The sequence below is a fragment of the Oryctolagus cuniculus genome, chromosome 21 (assembly GCF_051225735.1).
Source record: "Oryctolagus cuniculus isolate XC-2025 breed Fujian yellow rabbit chromosome 21, ASM5122573v1, whole genome shotgun sequence".
NCBI lineage: Eukaryota > Metazoa > Chordata > Mammalia > Lagomorpha > Leporidae > Oryctolagus > Oryctolagus cuniculus.
Window position 1 is genome coordinate 29,223,465 of NC_142887.1, and position 22,949 is coordinate 29,246,413.

The window sequence follows — 22,949 nt, forward strand, 5'->3', positions numbered from 1 at the left end:
AGAAAGATTATATATTTATAATCTAAGAGAGCCTATTTACCAATGCCAGGTATTAGCATTAATTATTATTATTTTGTATTTTTTTTTGACAGGCAGAGTGGACAGTGAGAGAGACAGAGAGAAAGGTCTTCCTTTGCCATTGGTTCACCCTCCAATGGCTGCCGCGGCCGGCGCACTGCGGCCGGCGCACCGCGCTGATCCGATGGCAGGAGCCAGGTACTTATCCTGGTCTCCCATGGGGTGCAGGACCCAAGCACTTGGGCCATCCTCCACTGCACTCCCTGGCCACAGCAGAGAGCTGGCCTGGAAGAGGGTCAACCGGGACAGAATCTGGTGCCCCGACCGGGACTAGAACCCGGTTTGCTGGCGCCGCAAGGTGGAGGATTAGCCTAGTGAGTTGCTTCGCCGGCTAGCATTAATTATTATTATTATTTTTACCCATTTGATGGACTGTGACTCACAAGGTCAGATGCCCCTTTGTGGTCTTGTTCTTGGTAACACTAAGCTTATAGATCTCCAGATTGACATCTCAAAGAGACACGTCCCAGCCTCGAGTATGCCTTGCTGTTCCTATGGGCCCTGTAGAGACCTGGCGGGCCAGGCTTATGGGTGAGAGTGGTTCTTGGGATAGCCCTGTGATGAGCCCTTACTCCAGGCAGTCAGTGGGAACAAACACAACTCTAAGGCATTTGGTTGCCATGGTTCCTATTGTCTGCAAGAGAAGCATTCAAAGATTTGCTGTGACTCACTGCTCCCTGCTCACTACTCACTCACTCAGTGGGCCCTAACTGCAGTAGGAAGGCCCAGTGCAAAGTGGAAGCAGAAGTGTTCTTCAAGCTCCAGAAGCTCTTTGGGGTGCCACACACGTGCAGAAGCAGTCGTCATGAATGTCACGATAGCCAGGCTATAAAATGCTGGAGGTGAAACAGAGGGTCTTGGAGCGAGTCTTTTTCGCCTGAAACTTTTTGCTCCCCTGGATGGTAGCATTCTAGTTGCATAGTTAGCGACTGCTCTGTTGCTTGCAAAGAGACTTTGGAACAAGTTTCAGGAGTCAGCAGTGATTTCAGGCTTCTCAAACTGTATTGTGCGTAAGAACCACCTGGAAAGCTGGTTCCTCGGCAGGTCTGGTGGCAACTGGAGATTTTGCATTTCTTGTAAGCTCTCAGGTGAAGCTGATGTTTCTGGACTGTAGAACACTCTGTGAGCAGCTCTAGTTCTGGAGCTAAGCACTAAAATAGTGACCATTAATTACAGGAATGTTTGTCGTTGGTTAGAGAGAGAGAGATGTACACCCTGCTAGCTTCCTGTTTCTTTTTTTTTTTTTTTAAAGATTTACTTATTTATTTGAAAGAGTTACACACACACACACACATGAGAGAGAGAGAGAGAGAAAGAGGTTGAAGAGAGAGAGAGAGATCGAGAGAGAGAGAGAGAGAAAGAGATCTTCCATCTGCTGGTCCACTGCCCCAAATGGCCACAATGACCAGGGCTAGGCCAGGCCGAATCCAGGAGTCAGGAGCTTCTTCTGGATCTCCCACGTAGGTACAAGCACCTGCACCATCTTCTGCTGCTTTCCCAGGTGCATTAGCAGGGAGCTGGATCAGAAATGGAGCAGCCGGGACTAGAACTGGCACCCATATGGGATGCCAGCACTGCAAGTGGTGGTTTTACCTGCTATGCCACAATAGTTTCTGATTTCTAGTATTAATAGTTGATAGGGAGAAAGGATTTGGCCACATGTTTTCCTTTATGCCTTAAGTGGTTTTTCCCTTTAGAGAAGACTCATGGGAAAACATGAAATTTGTGCCAAACCCTAGAGGGATTGAAGTGAAAAAAAATTTAAGTGATAGAGCCAGCGTGTTGTTAAGGCAAACCAGATTGGTCTTATCAGGAATCTAAAATGCAGTCAGAGAGAACCTGTCCTTGTTAAATGTTCCAGGTTATCTAGAGGCAGATTCTCTAATAGTGAAGTGAATTAGAGGGCCTGGCCCACATCTTCACTACTGCCAAGGACCCATGGCAGGTTTATAAGGGGATTGGAAGCTAGATGATGTTGAAAACAAGTGAGGAGCAGGCATTTAGGCTGGTGGTGAAGATGCCCAGATCCTGCATGCTAGGTTTGATTCCCTTCTCTGGAGTCATTGACTCCAACTTCTTGCCAATGCATACCCTGGGAGGCAAGAGTGGTGTTTTTTTTTTTTTTTTTTTTTAAGATTTATTTTATTTTTTTGAAAGACAGAGTTACCGAGAGAGGTAGAGAGAGAGAGAGAGAGAGAGAGGTCTTCCATCTGCTGGTTCACTCCCCAGTTGGCTGCAATGGCCAGAGTGGTGATGATCCGAAGCCAGGAGCCAGGAGCTTCTTCCAGGTCTCCCACATGGGTGCAGGGGCCCAAGGACTTGGGTCATCTTCTACTGCTTTCCCAGGCCATAGCAGAGAGCTGGATTGGAAGTGGAGCAGCCGGAACTCGAACTGGCGCCCATATGGGATGCCGGCGTTTCAGGTCAACTATAACCCGCTGCACCACAGCGCTGGCCCCAAGAGTGGTTGGTTAAGTAGTTGGTTTCCTGCTACCTATGTGGGAGACATGTTCTGTGTATCTGGCTCTTGCTTCCAACAGAGGCTCTGCCCTAGCCATCACCAGCCATTGGGAGCACTTGGGGAATGAACAAGTGGTTGGGAGCTTGCCCTTTTCTTTATCAAGAAGGGAATCTAGCCTGACCCTGGACAGGTTCATGTCTGGAATAGTCTGTTTGGTCTGAGGCCCACTTGGGGACAGAGGGTAGCAGAGAGCAACAAAAGTGATGGATTCAAACTCATGGCCAATGAGCAACAGACACAGGAGAAATGGAAGCTTAGCCCTGAGAACATTAAAGGGGCAGGGGACACCTTCCCTGCTCACAGATATGGAAGGACTTGTGGAAGAGAGGTTTGAATTGTACTGTATCACCCTAGAGGGTGGAAGAAGGACTCGCGGGTAGATCTTAGTAAAGTAGAACTTTCTACCAACTAGAATTATTCTTCTCTGAACCAGCTACCTTGTGGCATGTTGGTGGCAGTCCTCTGTGCATTCAAAGCCAGCCATCACTTAGGAGATATTGCAGAGGGGACTCAAGCTGTGATTTTGAAGGGCCCATCCTCCTCTGGATTCTACGATTCTGTCATTTCTCCATCCATCTTCTTTCCTGAAAACCTTCTTTAGGACATTTAGGCAGTCAAAGGTGTTCAGATTCTCTAAAGTCAATAGAAACATAGTCTTTTTGCCTCTGGCATCGTGACATTATGTTGTCTCTCCAATCACTGCACTGTCACGTGTTGGGTTAGGTCAGACAGAGCTCATCTTGCACAGTAGCAGCGAAACTTTCTCAATACTTATCATAGCTTCTTGGCCTTTTGAACACCATCGGGGGATGAGGAAGGCTTGGAGAGAAGTCAGTCTGAAGCAAGGTCAGACTGGAGAAACTTCAGATAGAGCGTGCAATCCTGAATCAGAAGCAATGTGGGAGGAAGCTACAAAGGAATGTGATGATTCATGTCATTGGCTCACTCTCTGCGTGGGGTGTGATTCCCAAATGGTCATGAGTGTGGGTGAGGAGTGGACAGAGAGAGTGTTTAGGAAATGGGTTTGATGAAGGCATTGGAAATAAGCTCCAGTGAGAGGAAAAGAAATGTGAAAACTGGTAGGGGAGCAGAGCTGATAAAGCGATGGTGTTAGTCTGCTCAGGCTGCTGTACAAAATACCACCGATGGGGTAGTTTCAACAACAGATGTTTCTTTTCTCACGGCTGTAGAGGCTAGAAGTCTAAGGTCTAGATGTTATTGGTGAGACCTCACTTTCTGGCTTGTGATGGTTACCTTCTAGCTGTGTCCTTACATGGGCTTTTAATTGTGTGAGTACAGGGAAAGAGTGAGAAACACAAATAGATCTCCACTATCTCTTCCTCTTCTTATAAGGACATGAATTTTATCAAACTGGGGTCTTGCCCGTAGAGCTTCATTTAACATTATTATTTCCCTAAAGGACCCATCTCCAAATACTATCTTTGAGGGTGAACTAATTGTCCTCCTGGATGAGACAGGAGAGAAGGGACAATGATCTAAGGCCAGCTTAATGATGGTTGTCACTGAGTCATCATCTCTTGATTCCTGCACACTTTCATGAGACAATATGGAGCTTATAGTTATTGTGATCACCTAAATGGTAAAAAGTCAGGGAAGCATTCCAATTTTTACCTTTAAATCTTGATGACTTCCAAAGACCACATCTTTAAGCCTGAAGCTGTCAGGAAGGCTGGAAGGTCCACTGTGAAGGTCCAGGAAGATCTCTGAATTATGCCAGTGACACGATCAGGGTTGTGCTTTGAGGAAGTAACTAAGTGGGTGCTGGTAGTGGTGGTGGGAGCTCACTGGTAGGATGGAGACTTGATAGAAGCTTGTTGTGTAGTCCCATTGAGACATACTGCCAGTTGGTAAGGAGGTGATTTAGAAAGTGTTGACTGCCCATGGCATTGTGAAGTAGAGTAAGGATTTTGGTAAATGATGAGTGCAGGTCATGAAATAAAGAGAGGGAGTCTAGAAGGAGGCCAAGGTTGTGCCCTTGCCAGAAATGAACCAAGCCTGAGTTCAGTCCTGGTGTCTCCATGCAAAGTTGTCTTGACCCCATCCATCTCCTTTTCAGATGGGGAGGAAGGAACCTCAGGATGGCCCAAGATGGCTTAAACTGCAATATTGTCCATTTGTGGAAGGAATATTGGAGAGGATTTCTTGAATTTAATATTAATCTAATGCAGTTAATCATTTCTAATAATTGTGTTTTTAATAGTACAACATTAGGCTTAATAATTTATCAAGTGAGAGGTGATAAATGGGTCAGGGCAAGTGGGCCACTTGCAGAAGGGAAACTTTTTTTTTAAAGATTTATTTATTCATTTTGAAAGAGTTAGGGAGGGAGGGAGAGAGAGAGAGAGTTTCCATCCACTTGTTCACTCTCCAGATGGCTGCAGCAGCCAGTGCTGGGCCAGACCGAAGCCAAGAGCCAGGAGCTTCATCTAGGTCTCCCATGTGGGTGGCAGGAACACAAACACTTGGGCAATCTTCCACTGCTTTTCCCAGGCCATTATCAGGGAGTTGGATCAGTGTGTAACTGCTGGGACTTGAACTGGTGCTCATATGGAATGCTGGCATTGCAGGCAATGGCTTTGCTTGCCATTCCACAACACTGGCCCCAGAAGGGAAATTCTGATTAAAAGCAGACTATCTGGCTGGTGCTGTGGCTCAATAGGCTAATCCTCCGCCTAGCGGCGCTGGCACACCAGGTTCTAGTTCCAGTTGGGGCGCCGGATCCTGTCCCGGTTGCCCCTCTTCCAGGCCAGCTCTCTGCTGTGGCCAGGGAGTGCAGTGGAGGATGGCCCAAGTGCTTGGGCCCTGCACCCCATGGGAGACCAGGAGAAGCACCTGGCTCCTACCTTCGGATCAGCGCGGTGTGCCGGCCGCAGTGCGCCGGCTGTGGCGGCCATTGGAGGATGAACCAATGGCAAAGGAAGACCTTTCTCTTTGTCTCTCTCTCTCTCACTGTCTACTCTGCCTGTAAAAAAAAAAAAAAAAAAAAAAAGGCAGACTATCCATCAAGCCTTGAGCAGAAAGAGGTGGATGTCTCTAAAAAACCTGCTTTCCTCTGCCTTTTTTTTTTTTTTTTTTGACAGGCAGGTTAGACAGTGAGAGAGAGAGACACAGAGAAAGGTCTTCCTTTCCATTGGTTCACCCCACAAATGGTCACTATGGCCGGCACACTGGGCCGATCTGAAGCCAGGAGCCAGTTACTTCCTCCTGGTCTCCCATGGGGGTGCAGGGCCCAAGCACTGCCTTCCCGGGCCACAGCAGAGAGCTGGACTGGAAGAGGAGCAACCAGGACAGAATCCAGCACCCCAACTGGGACTAGAACCCGGGGTGCCAGGGCCACAGGTGGAGGATTAACCAAGTGAGTCACAGCACCGGCCTGCTTTTTTTTCTTTAAGATTCTTTTTTTTTTTTTTTGTCTGAAAGGCAGAGTTAGAGAGAGTGAAGGAAACACACAGAGAAAAACATAGAAAGAGAGAGAGCAAGAGCGAGAGCGAGAGCGAGAGAGAGAGAGAGAGAGAGAAAATCTTCCATCTACTGATTCATTCCCCAATGGCCGCAAATGGCTACAGCTGGGGCAGGCTGAAGCCTGGAGCCTGGAACTCCATCTGGGTCTCCAATGTGGGTGTAAGGGCCCAAGGAGTTGGGCTGTCTTCTGCTGATTTCCCAGACACATTAGTAGGGAACTGGATTGGAAATGGAGCAGCCAGGACTTGAACCAGGGTCCATATGGGATACTGGCATTGCAGGCAGTGGTTTAACCTGCTGTGCCACAACACTGGCCCCATTTCCCTGCTTATTGAGTAGTGTCCATGCAGTTACTCTAGTCCCAAATCTGTGCATTACCCTTCCCATCATTTCCCACATTGAATTTGTCAGTGAAGCCTGCCAACTCTGTTTTAATACTCCCGGGGCCATCGCTGTGGCGCAGTGCGTTAAAGCCCTGGCCTGAAGTGCTGCAATTCCATATGGGCATCGGTTTGAGACCTGGCTATTCCTCTTCTGATCCAGCTCTCTGCTGTGGCCTGGGAAAGCAGTAGAAGATGGCCCAAGTCCTTGGGCCCCTGCACCCATGTGGGAGACCTGGAAGAAGCTTCTGGCTTTGGATTGGTGCAGCTCTGGCTGTTGAGGCCATCTGGGGAGTCAACCAGTGGATGGAAGACCCCTCTCTCTCTCTGTCTCTACCTCTCTCTGTAACTCTTTCAAATAAATGAAATAAATCTTAAAAAAAAAACCCCATGCTCCCAATCCCTATGCTTATCCTTATGTTTCTTATCATCCTAGACCAAGACATCATCCACTCTCACCTAGACCCAGAAGTAATCTCCCACCTGGTTTCCTCCTTTTCCCCATCTCCTCCGACACTCCACACTCCACGAACTTTAGAGCCATCTTTTGAAAATCATCATTATTAATTTGGGTGGCAGAGAGATGGACTGATAGACACACATGGAGAGCTAGAAAATGCTTATCTTCTATATCCCAAATACCTGCAAGGGTTGGGACTAGACCAAATGGAACACAATCCAGGTCTCTCATGTGGGTGGCAGGACCCAATCACTTGAACCATCACTTACTGCCTCCCTAGGGTGAGCATGAGCAGTAAGCTGAAGGCAGAGGTGGAGCTAGGTGTGTTGAGCCCAAGTACTTTGCTATGGGACATTGGGGTCTCAACTGCTAGGTTAAACAGTCGCCCTAGGGCAATCAGTGAAAGCAGATCAGATCCTGTCCCTCCCCTGCTGAAGCCCCTCCAGTGGCTTCCCATCACACTTGGAGTAAAACCCACTCTTCCTATCCTGCTTCCTAGTATCCCATGACCCAACCCTTGTTGACCGTCCGGTCTTACCTCACACCATTCCAGCCACCCTGACCTTTCCACTTCTCAGCCTAGCTTGCCTCTGCAACTCAGGTGTCTTGACAGCATTGGAAAGCTTTCCCTCTGGTCTCTGCGTGGGTGACTTCTGCTGTTGTTTAGATTCCAGCGTCAAGGTCACCTTCATGGAGGGACCTTCTCCGACTCCTCATTCCAATCTCTCTGGCGCACCCTGTGTACTTTATTTTCTTCCCAGCACTTAACCACTCTCTGATCTTTCTTTGTGCTCTTGTTGGTTTAGCTGTGTTCCTGTCTTTGAGTGTAAAGGTCTGGAGAGTAGAGATTTTTTTTTTTTTTTGGGACAGGCAGAGTGGACAGTGTGAGAGACAGAGAGAAAGGTCTTCCTTTTCTGTTGGTTCACCCCACAATGGCTGCTGCGGCCGGTGCACTGCGGCCGGCGCACCGCGCTGATCCAAAGCCTGGAGCCAGGTGCTTCTCCTGGTCTCCCATGCAGGTGCAGGGCCCAAGGACCTGGGCCATCCTCCACTGTACTCCCGGGCCACAGCAGAGAGCTGGACCGGAAGAGGGGCAACCAGAACAGAATCTGGCACCCTGACCGGGACTAGAACCCGCTGTGCTGGCGCCGCTAGGTGGAGGATTAGCCTATTGAGCCGCGGTGCCGGCCAAGAGTAGAGATTTTGTGTGTTCTTCACGGCTGAATCTCCAGTGTCTGCGGTAGTGCTTGATGTGCTTAGAAGATGCTGAGTTAATATCTGTTGAACAAATGAATGGATCATGGCTATCAGCGTCTCCTCTTCATCATTCTGAAATCTCCCAGGCCTTCGGGGATCTGCCCTCCTCTGACACAGCATTTGACACTAAGCACTGTCCACCTAACACTGGGTGCAGGAGTTGGTACAGTTAGGACAGCTTCTTGGAGTAATCTGTCCTTTGGGAAATGCTTTGTTTCAGAATTGGACCATTTTAGGGACATTAGACAGAAAACTACAAACTTTCCCTGCCATCTCCTTGGTAAGAAAAGGATCATTATACAGACAGTTCCTGACTTACCAGGGTTCAATTTAACACATTATTTCATTGTTAAAAATTAAAAAAAATTATTTGAAAGAGAGAGAGAAGTGGAGATAGATCAATATCTTTCATCTGTTGGTTCACTTCCCAAATGCCCTCAATAGGCAGGGTGAAACTGGAAGCCCAGAGGTCAGTCTGAGTCTCTGTGTGGACAGCAGGCACCCAACCACTTGAGTCACCATCTGCAACCTCTCAAGGCATGTGTTAGTAGGAAGCTGTAATGAGGGGTCGAACCAGGACTCAAGTCTAGGCACTCAGATATGGATGTGGGCATCCCCAGTGGGGTCTTAAGTACTAGGCCAGACCCTCTTAAAGGTTGTACCTACACAACCATTATATTTTTCACTTTCAGTGTTGTATTCAGTAAATCATAGGAGATAGTCAACACTTTAAGATATCTTAGTATTAGATTTTTTCCCCCCAACTGTAGGCTAATGTCAGTGTCCTGATTATAATATGCTGGAGGTAGGCTTGACTAAGCTATGATGTTTGGTAGGACAGATGTATTAAATGTATTTCTGACGTAGCTGTTTTCAGTTTAGGAGGGGTTTATCAGAACATAACCCCATCACAATGGAGGAGCATCAGCATTTGTTTGGCAGGTAGCAGGTGCTACTGTGCCTTCTTATCCTGGATTTAGAAGGACCCTAGAATTCTCTGGAGTTCTTAAGGAACTCACATGCACTTGAACTGAGGACCCACTATTGTGATGGGTCAGTGTAAGAGCCCTCTCTTGCCTGTTATTTCCGTTATTTTTTATTTTGTCTCCCATCTACAATCCCATTCTTTTTTCCCCTTTCAGACTTCCACTCTTGAATATTTAACCTGTGTACTTTTTTTTTTTTTTTTTTTTTTTTTTTGACAGGCAGAGTGGACAGTGAGAGAGAGAGACAGAGAGAGAAAGGTCTTCCTTTGCCGTTGGTTCACCCTCCAATGGCCGCCGCTGCAGCCGGCGCACCGCGCTGATCCGATGGCAGGAGCCAGGATCCAGGTGCTTTTCCTGGTCTCCCATGGGGTGCAGGGCCCAAGCACCTGGGCCATCCTCCACTGCACTCCCTGGCCATAGCAGAGAGCTGGCCTGGAAGAGGGGCAACCGGGACAGAATCCGGCGCCCCGACCGGGACTAGAACCCGGTGTGCCGGCGCCGCAAGGTGGAGGATTAGCCTATTGAGCCACGGCGCCGGCTCCATTAACCTGTGTACTTTCAATCTGTTTTATTAATCTGTGTCTTTAGACATTTGTGTGTTCTTGAAAAATGCAAGGTTTGGTGCATGTGTCTGGGTAATCTGTGGCACATCGGTAAAAACAAAATTAAAAGGACTATGATTTAGAGATTATTGATATCATTATTGTCATATCTTGCTACTTAGGAATGCTTGAAGTCATATAAATCAACAGCTGGGAATCACTCATCTACAGTCCCTGTTTTTTCTTTTTAAATATTAATTTTTTATTTATTTGAAAAGCAGAACTATAGAGAGAGGAGGAGAGAGATAGAAAGAGAGGTCTTCCATCCACTGGTTCACTCCCCTAAATGGCTGCCATGGCTGGAGCTGGGCCGGGCTGAAGCCAGGAGCCTGGAGTGTCTTCTGGTCTCACATGTGGGTACAGGGCCCAACAACTTGGGCCATTTTTCTGCTCCTTTCCCAGGTACATTAGCAGGATCTGGATTGGAAGTGGAGCAGCCAGGACTTGAACTGGTGCCCATATGGGATGCTGACACTGCAGGTGGAGGCTCAGCCTGCTACACCACAGCGCTGGCCCCCAGGCCCTTCCTTATGTGACAAGGCGACTGAGGCCCAGGGCTCCCTGTCCAGTTGTTCCTATGTTTCCTGACAGCCTGTGCTGAGCAAGGCCGCCAGAGATGAGTGCGCTGACCGGGACCCTCAGTGGAGGCTCAGCAGCCTCTGGGGCTTCCCATGCCTTCTTCTCTGTTAGGCGTTTGGCTCACAAAAGGCTCAGGGATGATCTGACTTGGGGAATCCGTCCCACTGCTCCTTCCTCAGTCCCCTCCTTGTCATCTTCAGTACTTCCCAAGTGCTCACATCTGTCTTCTAAACCAGCACAGTCGAGTTCCCAGCCCACTTCTGCTCTTTCTTTGTCTCTTTCTCTCTCTCTCTCTGAGATGTTCCCCGTGAGCATTTATTAAATCTCTTTTCCAAAGCCCTTCCTCATGTCACAAGACAGAAATGATTAAATCATCATTCAACCATAAAATTCTAATTGTTAATAATACATAGTAAAAATATAATACAAGGAGGCTTCCAAGGGTTCATGGAAAATAGAATTAATGATGCTTATTTTAGTGCGAAAGAATGTTGGAGTCCATGCATAATTTTTTTCATGGTAGATATTTTCCATGAACTTTTTGAAGACCCGTCTTATGATTGTCTAATTAGAGCATCAATACTATGTCCAGAGTTTGACCAGGTAATTTGGATACCTGACTTGTTCCAAAGGCCTTCTATTGGCCAGATCACCTGATGGCCACTTCTGGATCAGCTGTGAGATCTGAACATGTAATCAGCAGCTCTGCATGCCCCACTCTGGGTAGCACACTCTAGCTTCCTTGTATTTCCTGCAGCTCTTTTGAGATTTCTCACGTTGACCATAAATCCTCTCGTAAGCTCTTTGTTTTGTGCAGACTTTTTGAGATCACTTTTGAAAGAATTATATCCTTAAATATAATTTAAAAACAATCCCTTGTTTTTTAGCAAAATAATTTTTATTGGAATACCTCATTTTTAAATTTATTTGTTAATTTGTTAATTTACATTTATTTTAATTTTAAATTAGTTTTTAACAGAGTCAATGTGATTTGTAGATGTGGTTCTTTTTTATTTTTAAGATTTATTTATTTACTTGAAAGTCAGAGTTACACAGAGAGAAGGAGAGGCAGAGGCAGAGAGAGAGAGGTTTTCCATCTGCTGGTTCACTCCACAATTGGCTGCAAGGGCCGGAGCTGTGCTGATCCAAAGTCAGGAGCCAGGAGCTTCTTCCGAGTCTCCCACTAGGATGCAGGGGCCCAAGGACTTGGGCCATCTTCTACTGCTTTCTCAGGCCACAGCAGAGAGCTGGCTCAGAAGAGGAGCAGCCGGGACTCCAACCAGCACCCAAAGGGATGCTGGCGCCACAGTTGGAGGCTTAGCCTACTATGCCACAGTGCTGGCCCCTAATCTAACATTCTTCACCATTGGTTTGCCTTTGTCCTTTGCTTGCCGGACACGTTCCTCTGTCCTTGCCCCCCCCCCCCCCAACTGTCTTGCTTAAACAAAGTCCTCACCTGACCATGTGTTTTTGTGTTTCCAGATCGGAGCCTCTCTGTTTGCCAGTAACATTGGAAGTGGCCACTTTGTGGGGCTGGCCGGGACGGGAGCTGCTTCAGGCATTGCCACTGGGGGCTTTGAGTGGAACGTGAGTAACACCAGTCCCAGGGCTGGAAGGAGTCTTGACAATCAGCCCCTTCATTCGATGCTCAGGAGAGCTCGGGGTGTTGGGTTCCTTACTCACCCCGGAGTGAGGCTGAAGGAAAGGCATGGCTCAGGTGCAACCGTGGTGCTGCTTCCCTTCCACCAGAGTTGCACGAGCAAACCACTGAGACGAAGATCATAGTGCTTCTTCTCGTTCCTCTTGGAGACAAAAGCCCAGGAGCCCAGTGCCCTTGTAGTCATGTTGGAGGTTTGGGAATGTTTACCGCCAGGTTTCCATTATCATTGTTATTATTACCCTTTAGGTGGTATTCTACTCCGTGCAGTCTGGGGAAGAGGCAAAGGAGAACTCAGTGCCTGGCTTGGGTCTAGAGCTGTGATGTTTTGTGGACTGCGGGCTCCCCTCCAGCTCTTCCTATGAGCTCTCTCATGGCTGCTTGTCCTGAGAGTCAGAACGAGAAAGTTCTGGGTGGTTTTGTCCTGCAGCAGCCGAGGGCCCCTTCAGACAGCAGAGAGACTTGTGCCCCCTGGTCTGAGTCTTCTTCCCCTTTTGGTTTCAGGCCCTGATCATGGTGGTCGTGCTGGGCTGGGTGTTTGTTCCCATTTACATCAGGGCTGGGGTAAGTATCTGCTCTGTTTCTTTTATTTATTCCATTTCCTGATGGCAAATGCACATGTGGGCTTGGTCCCCCTTGAGGCCAAAGGGAACCCTAAAGGGATACATGGCAGAGAAAAACCTGTGGATTGGCTTTTGCCAATCAGGTGATGAAATTGCTGATTAAACAGACCCACTGGGCCTGGGTCTGATGAGTCTTTGCAATGCACGTTCATGATTTTTTGCTTTAGGAAAGACCCCTGGGTAACCCCACTGTTTTCAGACCCCTGACACATCCTGCTCCCTCCCTCTGGGTTTGTATTTGCACTGTATTTCCATGCACTGTCTCTTGATGTATAACAATCTCCAGCCTCTGCCTTGAGAAAGAAAGAAAGAAAAAGAGCTCTATCCCCCGCCCCCTTCGTTTCCATGTATCAGGAGGTCTGGTTTGCTGGGCAGGCTGGTGGCACACAGCTATCAAGTGCACACTCAGTCTCCCGACTTTGTCCCTCTGATACTTTATGTAAGGAAGGTGGCTTCAGTGCCATCTGTTTAGTGAGACTTACCGAGCACTTTCCATGGGTAGGTCTGTGCGTTAGGAGCTGAAAGCAAGACAGCGGCACAGGGCAGATTCTCGTCTTCCAAGGGGCTCACAGATTGCTGGTGACACCTGTATGGTCCCAGGAAGCCAGACAGGAAGTGAGATCGGAATTTCTGGCAAGGAACTGGGAAAACTTAGGGCAGGCTGGCAGCCACAGGCTTTGGCACTGCCCGTGTGCAGAGCATGGTGAAGTGCACATACAACCTGGCTACCTCGTTTGGAGCACTGGAAGGATGCCGCCATTGTTACAATGTCTTGTTTGCAGTAGGTGCTCTGTGGTGGAATCAATTTCTCTCTCTCTTTCTCTCATTTCTATTCTACCTCTACCTCCACCCCAACCACTAGCCCTATCCCTCGCCCTACCTCTAGTCCTACCCCTAGCCCAAGCCCTAACCCTAGTCCCACCCCAGCCCTACCCCTAGCCCTAGCCCTAACCCTAGTCCCACCCCTAGCCCTAGTCCTACCCCAGCCCTACCCCTAGCCCTACCCCTACCCTTAGCCCTAGTCCTACCCCTACCCCTAGTCCTAGCCCTAGTCCTACCCCAGCCCTACTCTTAGCCCTAACCTAGTCCTATCCCTAGCCCTACCCCAGCCCTACCCCTATCCCTAGCCCTACCCCAGCCCTACTCCTATCCCTACCCCTAATCCTTCCCCTAGTCCTAGCCCTACCCCTACTCCTACTGCTACTTCTTTCATCTAATTATTTGTATCTATACCAGGATATTCAAAAAAGTTTGTGGAAAATGGCATTAAAAGACAAGTTTATTTGGGTGCAAAAAAATCAGAAATCCATACATGAGAGATTTTCAAAAAGTTCATGGAAAATGCATATCATGAAACACCTATGCATGGATTTCAAGGTGTTTTTTTTGCACCAAAATAAACTTATCTTTTCATTCCAATTTTTCTTGAACTTTTTGAAGTACCCTCACATATCCTCTCCACCCCCCAGGGCAAGGATTTGTCTCCCTACTTATGCCCAGTCGTGTGTTCATTCATCGGCAGTCATTTATGGGGTACCTTCTATGTGTTGGGATAACACCAGGCTACTCCTACAGTAGGGCGTGTAGGATTGCAATGAGCAAAACGGCTGGGGGTCAGAGGCCATCTGGCCACCCAGCGTCCTTCCCAGGCCAATGAAAGTGATGAACCCGTGGCCGCGCTTCATTGGCTCTGACGCCAGCTTGGACCTCTTGGCCGGCGGTGACTTCCCTTGCATCCCATGCAGGTGGTGACGATGCCAGAGTATCTGCAGAAGCGGTTTGGAGGCAAGAGGATCCAGATCTACCTTTCCATTCTGTCCCTGTTGCTCTACATTTTTACCAAGATCTCGGTGAGTCCACCGCCTCAGGGGCTGGACACTGGCTGTTTCAGAAACTGCCCACTATAACCCCAGGACAAGCTGCCCCCGCCCTGTGGAAGTTCTACATATTTCTACTTCTCTTTCCCTTGAGCCAAGCCTCTGTGCTTTTGCCGTTACTTGGATGACCCTTCTTTTGGGTTAGTTTTTAGTTACAGGATGAAAACACTGGAACTCTTAGCTCCTGGCTTCAGCTTGCAAGGTGGCACCTGTCTGAGGCGCACTTTGAGAAGGTCACTGGGCTTTTCCTTCTCAGAGGCAAGCATTCTCCAAGTCCACAGTTCAGGCAGGCGAAAGTCTGTCGATGGTGGTTGCCATGGTGAGGGCACTCTTTGCCCTCGGAGCTGGTGTAGGGGTAGTCATAGAAAAACCAAAGTGCCAGCGTCTCTCCCTGCCTTCTCTATGGCCTCACCTACTTTTCAGGTTACTGATTAAACCTCCTTGGACTTGGGAGCCCCCAGGTAGCCGAGGGGCAGCCTTGTTCAGCTGAGATCCTGATGGGGCACATTCTCCAGCAGTCAGATTTTTCTAGATTTTGCTTTTGTGTGGTACACGGGATAGGTTACTTCTCCCTCTGTGCAGTTTCTTGGGCTTTTTCCAACATCGTAGCTGCTGCACTAACAGCCTAAGACAAAGGGGCTCTTGACAAATGTGTCAGAAGAGTGACGGCTGTCCTTTATTTTGCATTGGTTTCTTCATTCAGGGGCTTTACTCACGCTGTTTCCAGTCCTCACCAAGAGTCTCGTACGCACAGAGCTATTCTATGTCAAAGCCAGAATTGAGCTGGGTCTCTCTAGTCCCAGACTCCGTGGTGCCCTCACAGTTCTGCACGATGCGTGGATGGGATGAAGACACAGAATAACGGAATGGGATGGTCCTGTGTCCTAGGTTCTGCTTTTACAGATGGGTGGACTGAGACCCAGAGAAAGAAGGGGATTTTTGTGGCTTTCGTTGGGATCAGAATTGATCAGGTGTCCTGATGCTGAATTTACATCTTCTGACCCGATGTCTCTTGCCTTCTAAGTCTTTCACCCACTTGAAATTTAACCAGGACAGAGGAGGTTAAAATTCCAGTTAAATGACCCTCACGAGGCAGATGGGTTGCAGAGAGAACATCAGGTGCACACTGGGTGTGTGAGGGAACTGGAGGAGGGACAGCACAGAGAGGGACAGGAGGGAGGGATGCTGACAGGAAAGGCTTTGTCCTCATAAATTTGGCTGCCTTCAGGTCCACCAAGGGTCACAGAGCATGCAATTCTTAAAGGAATGACACTGATGCCAGCCGTACCTGCCGGCAACTTGTATCACGTTACACAGAGGAGCAGTGGCCCCTGGACAGAAAAAAATAAAAAAAAGGTGTGAGTAACCAAGCATGGTTGTAAGGCATTGACACTGCACATAGAGATGAAGCTGATCTGGCTTTGTTGTGTGTGTGCATGTGGGGAAGCCACGAGTGGCTTGAGTGGGTGGGAAGAGAGAAGAGATGGCTTTGTGAGATACTCAGCCAGACAGGAGCTTACCAGGGACCTTCGAGGAAGGCTGGGGAGGATGTAAGGGTCCAGTAGGTGTGTAATTGATGGGAGAGACAAAGTGCAGGACCTGATGTGGCCCAGGGCATTGAGCATGGAGCTTTGGCTATGGCTGCCATCTTGGTCTTGTACCATGCTTGGATGGGATCCAGGGCCCCAGCACTTGGGCCATCATCTGTTGTTTTCCAAGGTTTACTAGGAGGGAGCTGGACCAGAAGTGGAGCTACAAGGACTCAAACCAGTGTTCATATAGGGATGCTGGTGTCTCCAGCTGTGGCTTAACCTGCTGTGCCACAGCACCAGCCCCCTGTCCCCTTTTAATAAATGGAAAAAATTCATGAAATATTTCAAACATACAGAGAAGCACAAAGAATAATATAGCAAATGCTTTTATCTCCACACTCAGATTTTATAGATCTAAGCAATTTATAATTTTTTCCCAAAAAGAATTAAAACATTACAGATATAACCAAAAGCTTATGTGTTCCTATTATTCCTTCCTGTGGATAAATGTTGTCATGAATTCTTCTCATCCATAGATAATTTGTTTGACAGGCAGACACACACACACACACATACACACACACACACACACACCCCTCTTATCCACTGGTTCATTCCCCAAATGTCCAGGATACAAGAGCTCAACCCAGGTCTGCCATGTATGTGGCAGGATCCCAACTACCTGAGCACCACCTGTTGCCTCCCAGGGTGTGGATTTGCAGGTAGCTGGATCAGAAACAGAGCCAGGATTCCAACCCAGGGTCTCTATAATATTCCCTTGTTGTGATCATCTGAAGTGTATCGTAACCACTGTGCCAACTACCTGTCCTTGTGATGTGTGTTTCTAAACCACACACATAAGTTACTTTATTAATTTTTTTAAATTTCATTTTGAAAGTAAGGGAAAAAAGTTTTTTTTTTTAAATAATAATAAAAAAGACCTGGCTCCCTGCAGAAAATATTCCAGAAAGGAAATCCCTTACCTTCCAGTTTTTGTTGTAAGGGTCAAACTAATGCATGCTTTAGGAAGTCCTTGGTAAAATGGAAAATTCTCTGACTGCAAAGGAAAAATTCAAGTGAGGCAGGAAAAATGTCTGGACAGCTATGGAGAACCCAAGTCCAATGTCAGAACACCCAGGCTGAAGCAGGTTCCCAAAGGTGGCTTAGCTATGGAGTTCCAGGCACACCTGCTGGCTTCTCAGGTTCGAAGGGCAGAATTTATCTCGAGGATGGGAATGACTCGTGGGAGGAGGAATTTGCCCTAGGTTTCTTCTACTCACCAGAGAGGTTTTCTTAGAATTCTTTATCTGTGCTGTTAGATGAAGATGGAATATCACAGAAACGGGGCTTCCCAGAAGTCCTGACAGAGTTCGTTGACTGCACTATCTTGAGTTGTATGTTACTTATTTGTGATCAAGGACAGTAAGGCAGAGAGTAATGTGGGCATCACGGTCTACTGTGGCGTGCTGTTGTAAAGAATTACAAATTGACCACTATGTGGGTAGGTGTTTTTTTTTTTTTAAAGATTTATTTTATTAGCTGGCGCCGTGGCTCACTAGGCTAATCCTCCGCCTAGCGGCGCCGGCACACCGGGTTCTAGTCCCGGTCGGGGCGCCGGATTCTGTCCCGGTTGCCCCTCTTCCAGGCCAGCTCTCTGCTGTGGCCAGGGAGTGCAGTGGAGGATGGCCCAAGTGCTTGGGCCCTGCACCCCATGGGAGACCAGGAAAAGCACCTAGCTCCTGGCTCCTGCCATCGGATCAGCGCGGTGCGCTGGCCGCAGCGCGCCGACCACGGCGGCCATTGGAGGGTGAACCAATGGCAAAGGAAGACCTTTCTCTCTGTCTCTCTCTCTCACTGTCCACTCTGCCTGTCAAAAAAAAAAAAAAGGTTTATTTTATTTATTTGAAAGTCAGAGTTACACACACACACACACACACACACACACACAGAGAGGGAGAGAGAGAGAGAGAGAGAGAGAGGTTTTCCATCCACTGGTTCACTCCACAATTGGCCGCAATGGCCAGAGCTGCTCTGATCCGAAGCCAGGAGCCAGGAGCTTCTTCCGGGTCTCCCACTAGGATGCAGGGGCCCAAGGACTTGGGCCATCTTCTACTGCTTTCTCAGGCCATAGCAGAGAGCTGGATGGGAAGTGGAGCAGCTGGGACTTGAATCAGCACCCATATAGGATACCAGCATTGCAGGCAGCAGGCTTACCTGCCTATCCACAGCGCAGGCCCCATGGGTAGGTGTTTTATAAGATGTTGGTTGGAATGCCCACATCCCATATTGGAATGGACTCAACAGCTGGGGTTGGGCCAGGCTGAAACCAGGAGCCAGGAGCTCAATCCAGGTCTCCTACATGGATGGCAGGGACCCAGGTACTGGAGCCATCACCTGCTGCGTCCCCGTGTGCACATTAGCAGGAAGTTGGACTCAAGAGCAGAGCTGGGACTTGAACCCAGGTACTCTGATATGGGACATAAATGTTCCAAGAGACATCTTAACCACTGTGCCAAATGCCCTTCCCAATTATTTTTAAAAAATATTTCTTTAAAAATTTAGAAATTTATTAGAGAGATACACACACACACACACACATGAACACACACATGAACACATAGCTTCTCCAATCTACTAGTTCACTCCTCAAGTGCCTGCAGTGGTGGAGTACTTACCGGACCAAAGCTGAAGCTGGGAAGTGGGAACTCAATCCAGGTCTACCATGTGGGTGGCAGAGACTCAATTATTGGAGCTGTCACTGATGCCTGCCAGGGTAGCATGAGCAGAAAGTTGGTATAAAGGAGCCAGAACTGTGAACTGAAGCCAGGCATTCTGATGTAGGACTTGTGTGTTTTAATCATTCCTTATTTCTAACTGACATGCAGTCATTCTACACATGGATAGGGTATGGTGTGATGTTTCAGTGTGTAATGATCAGGTCAGGGAAATCTATCACCCCAGGCATTTATGATTTCTCCGTGTTGGGAATGTTCAAACTCTATCCACTAGCTATTTTGAAAACACTCAATCATTGTTAATTGTAGTTATCCTGCTGTGCTATGGAACATCAGCAGGTACTCCTTCTGTCTGGCTGCACCCCTGTGGCTGCCGAGGGCACTTATTTTTTTTTAAAGAGTTTTTTATTTATTGGAAAGTCAGAGTTACAAACACACAGAGAGAAGGAGAGGCTGAAAGAGAGAGAGAGAGGTCTTCCATCCGCTGGTTCATTCTCCAATTGGCTACAATGATTGGAGCTGTGCCGATCTGAAGCCAGGAGCCAGGAGCTTCTTCCAGGTCTCCCATGTGGGTGCAGGGGCCCAAGGCCTCGGGCCATCTCTACTGCTTTCCCAGGCCATAGCAGAGTGCTGGATTGGAAGAGGAGCAGCAGGGACTTGAACCGATGCCTATATGGGATGCCGGCAATGCAGGTGGTAGCTTTACCTGCTATGCCACAGTCCCAGCCCCGACATTTATTTTTTAAAGATTTAATTATTTATTTGAAAGTTAGAGTTACACACAGAGAGGGAGAGAGAGGTCATCCATCTGCTGATTCACTCCCCAGATGGCCGCAATGGCCAGCACTGGGCCAGGCTGAGACCAGGAGCCTTAAGCTTCATCTGGGCCTCCTGCAAGGGTGGCAGGGTCTCAAGCACTTGGGCATCTTCCACTGCTTTTCTCAGGCCATTAGCAGGGAGCTCGGTCAGAAGTGGAGCAGCCAGGACTCGAACCAACACCCATGTGGGATGCCAGCATTGCAGGTAGTGGCTTTGCCCGATATGCCACAATGCCAGCCCTGCCAAGGGCATTTTTAAGGCAGGCGCAGCCTTGGGATCTTTTCTTAGCTCATTTATGCTTGTTAACTAATCCACCAAGTCAAAATTATGTGCATTTAACTACAGTCGATTGCAATCAACAAGTGAGTCACCTTTAATTTAGATAACTTTTACAATTAACAAATGGACCCCTTAATTTAGATAACTTTATGTAACTAGTAGGAAACATGGGAGACGAGGGACCACTGTTACCCATCACAGTTTGAAATAGCCCAGAGAGCAGCCAGAAAGGAGAGCCCATTTACCTTTGCAGGCGCATGTAGGTAGAAGAGGCTCCTTCTTCTTGGGCCACTGCAGAAGGCAGGATGGAACCGACCCTGGCCCTGAGAGGAGGCTGCAGCCTTTCCCACTTCCAGATGCTAAGAATCAGGAGCTCCTGTAGTCAGGTCTTTCTGCTGTGTCTTGCATTGTATTTTTTTTTTTTCATTTTATTTGAGTGGGAGAGAGAGAGAGAGACAGAGAGAGACAGAGACAGAGACAGAGAGAGATCTTCCAGATGGCTCATTCACCCTCCAAGCGTCCAGAGCTGGGTGGAGCAAAGCCAGGAATCAGGAACTCCATCCAAATCTCCCACAAGGGTGGCAAAGGCCCAAGTACTTGCACCCTTATCTGCTGCCCCCAGGGTGCACATAAGCAGGAAGCTGGATTGGAAGCAGAGCTGGGACTCAAACCATTTACTGCAATATGGGATGTGGGATGTGGGCATTAACCATTGCACTAATGGCCCACTCCAAGACTTCCTGCTTTAAAGATGAGGACTCTAAGGAGTAGAAAAGTACAACGTTTCATCCCAGGTCACTCTGACCTATAGTGGCAGCTGCAGTGGGCCCAGAGCCAGGTCCTCTGAACACCAGCCCTGGTGTGATTCTTTGTCACCATCCCTCTCTCTGCCTCTGGCTGTGTGTCTCCTCCTTCACCAGATGGTGACATTAGGTCCCCTGGAGTGAGAGAATCTGCAGGAGACGTCTGGGAGGGTGGGAGCTGATGCACCAGGAACTTGGGGTTGACTCACTCTCCAGGGCTCACATTAGCACACAGACTCGGGAGCTGGTATTAGACAAGCTGTCTCCCAAGTAACAGAGATAAGGAATAGGAGATCCTGTTGTGAGGGGTCTTAGTTACTTTATGTTGTTATATAAAAGAACAGCCAAGTCTGGGTAGTTTATAAAGAATAGAGAGATGTATTTCTGACAGTTCTGAAGCCTGGGCCATCCGAGAGTATGGTTCTAGCATCTCTCAGGGAGGGACTTCTTGCGGCACCATCACACAGGGGACGACGTCCCTTAGTGAGACCGAGCAAGCACGCTAACTTGGGTGTCTCTTCCTCTTGTGTTAAAGCCGGTGATCCCATCATGGGATTCTCACTCTGGAACTCTCACTAACCCCATCACGGGGTGTCTCACCCTGGACAACTCTTCTAATCCTGGTCACCTCCCAAATGGCCTTCCTCCAAATGCTATTGACATGTGAATTCGATCATTAAGTTTCCAACACATGCACGCTTGGGGGGACAGAAAGGTGTGGTGGGGGTCCCTGGGGAGCTGTGCTAGGGCAGGCCAGGGAAGATGAGAACAGAGGAGGAGAGGTGGAAGTGTTAAGCTCAACTCTGTCGGTCCATTCGCCAGGGCTCGGCCTGAGTGCCCTTGGCATCCTCTGAAATGTATTAAGCTTATGAAGTATGACAGGTGTGCATCCCACCTAGGAGCAGTCTAGTGTCTTTTGCACCAAGATTTGAAAACAGGAGATTCTGCCCGCTCATTCCTTAACACCACCCTTCCTGGAGTATTTTGGGGAAGATAGGAAAAAACTTATTTTGGGTGACCCCAGTGCGCCCTCTGCTGGTGTATGTTAGCAACTGCACCATCCGTCCAGGTAGAAAGTTCCTTTAGGAGGTGGCTCCGTGAGACTGGGAGGAGAAAGGAGGACCTTGGAAGAGAACAGAAGCAGTGAACTCGGGAGTGAAGAAGAAAACAATTGTCTCAAAAATCTCCCAAGATCATCTAGATAAAACTACCTTGTGCCAACCTTGCCCCCTACGAGGTGCTTGGTGATGCCTTGGTTGTGTTTGGGTCGTGAACTCTGCCCGGGGCTGGGAAGATAACACTGGGATCTCGCTGAAGTTTCTCTCTATGCTGGGGTCAAGGGTAGAGCTTGCCACTCTCAGACTCTCCTGCACCCAGACTTGCTTCTTGGAACAGATCTGCGTACACTGACGTGCAGACCACAGGTCGTAGGTGCAGAACCCTGGTCTACATGTGAGTTGGGAAGAACCTCAAAGCAAAGAGAGTTCCAGAGTGAAGTGCACTTGTGAAGGGTTGTGTGTTGGGTTCCCCTGGCCGGAGAGCCAAGCTCCATGGTGTACATAAAGGCTCTGAGAGCCTGTGTGGCAAAGAAGCTGCCTTTACCTGGTAGCATCCAGCAGCATTTCGCAGCCCTTGTGGGTGGTGGAGCCCTTTTCTCACTTGAACAAAGCGTTCTTGAGAACTCAGGAAGAGAACATGGACTCCGTGAATAGGCGGCTTCTCTTACCCCTTCCCCTGCCTCTCCCCTCCTCTCCTTGCAGGCAGACATATTTTCCGGAGCCATCTTCATCCAGCTGACCTTGGGCCTGGATATCTATGTGGCCATCATTATCTTATTGGTCATCACTGGGCTCTACACCATCACAGGTGAGCCCAGGAGCTCAAGCACTCAGGAAGGGCGAATGGAAGTCGGGGATTTGGTTTTCTCCTGTGCTAGAGGACAAGTAAACTCAGGAAGTGGTTTGAGGGTGGAGCATTTGCTTGGTGTCTACTCACAGGCCCTACAAGTTAGGTGAGTAGTCTTGAAAGCTCCGGAGTTTTCTGGAATAGGGCTGCTTCTTATAGGAAGGAACTTGGGAAGAGCTTGGCCTTGCCATTTTGTGAAGATGACTTGGCTGCTGGGGTGGGGTGGGTGGGATCAAGGCTAAGTGGGGGCTGGGTGTGGAAGCAGGAGTGAGCACAGCGTGGGGGCAGAGACTAGGTGAGCAGGCAGGTGCACGTGGCTGGAGGAGGGTGGACCCTTGGTGGTAGATGGGGCCTAATTGGGCCATGGGCTGGA

General features: G+C 48.5%; 1 protein-coding gene across 1 annotated transcript in view; it reads left to right on the forward strand.

Moving 5' to 3' along the window:
* The window catches only part of SLC5A1 (solute carrier family 5 member 1), a 72,168-nt gene that overhangs the window by 26,316 nt on the left and 22,903 nt on the right, over positions 1 to 22,949 (forward strand). The window contains 4 exon segments of the mRNA NM_001101692.1: positions 11,829 to 11,933; positions 12,508 to 12,567; positions 14,372 to 14,476; positions 22,432 to 22,537. Of these exon segments, the coding sequence (NP_001095162.1) occupies positions 11,829 to 11,933; positions 12,508 to 12,567; positions 14,372 to 14,476; positions 22,432 to 22,537 (376 nt within the window).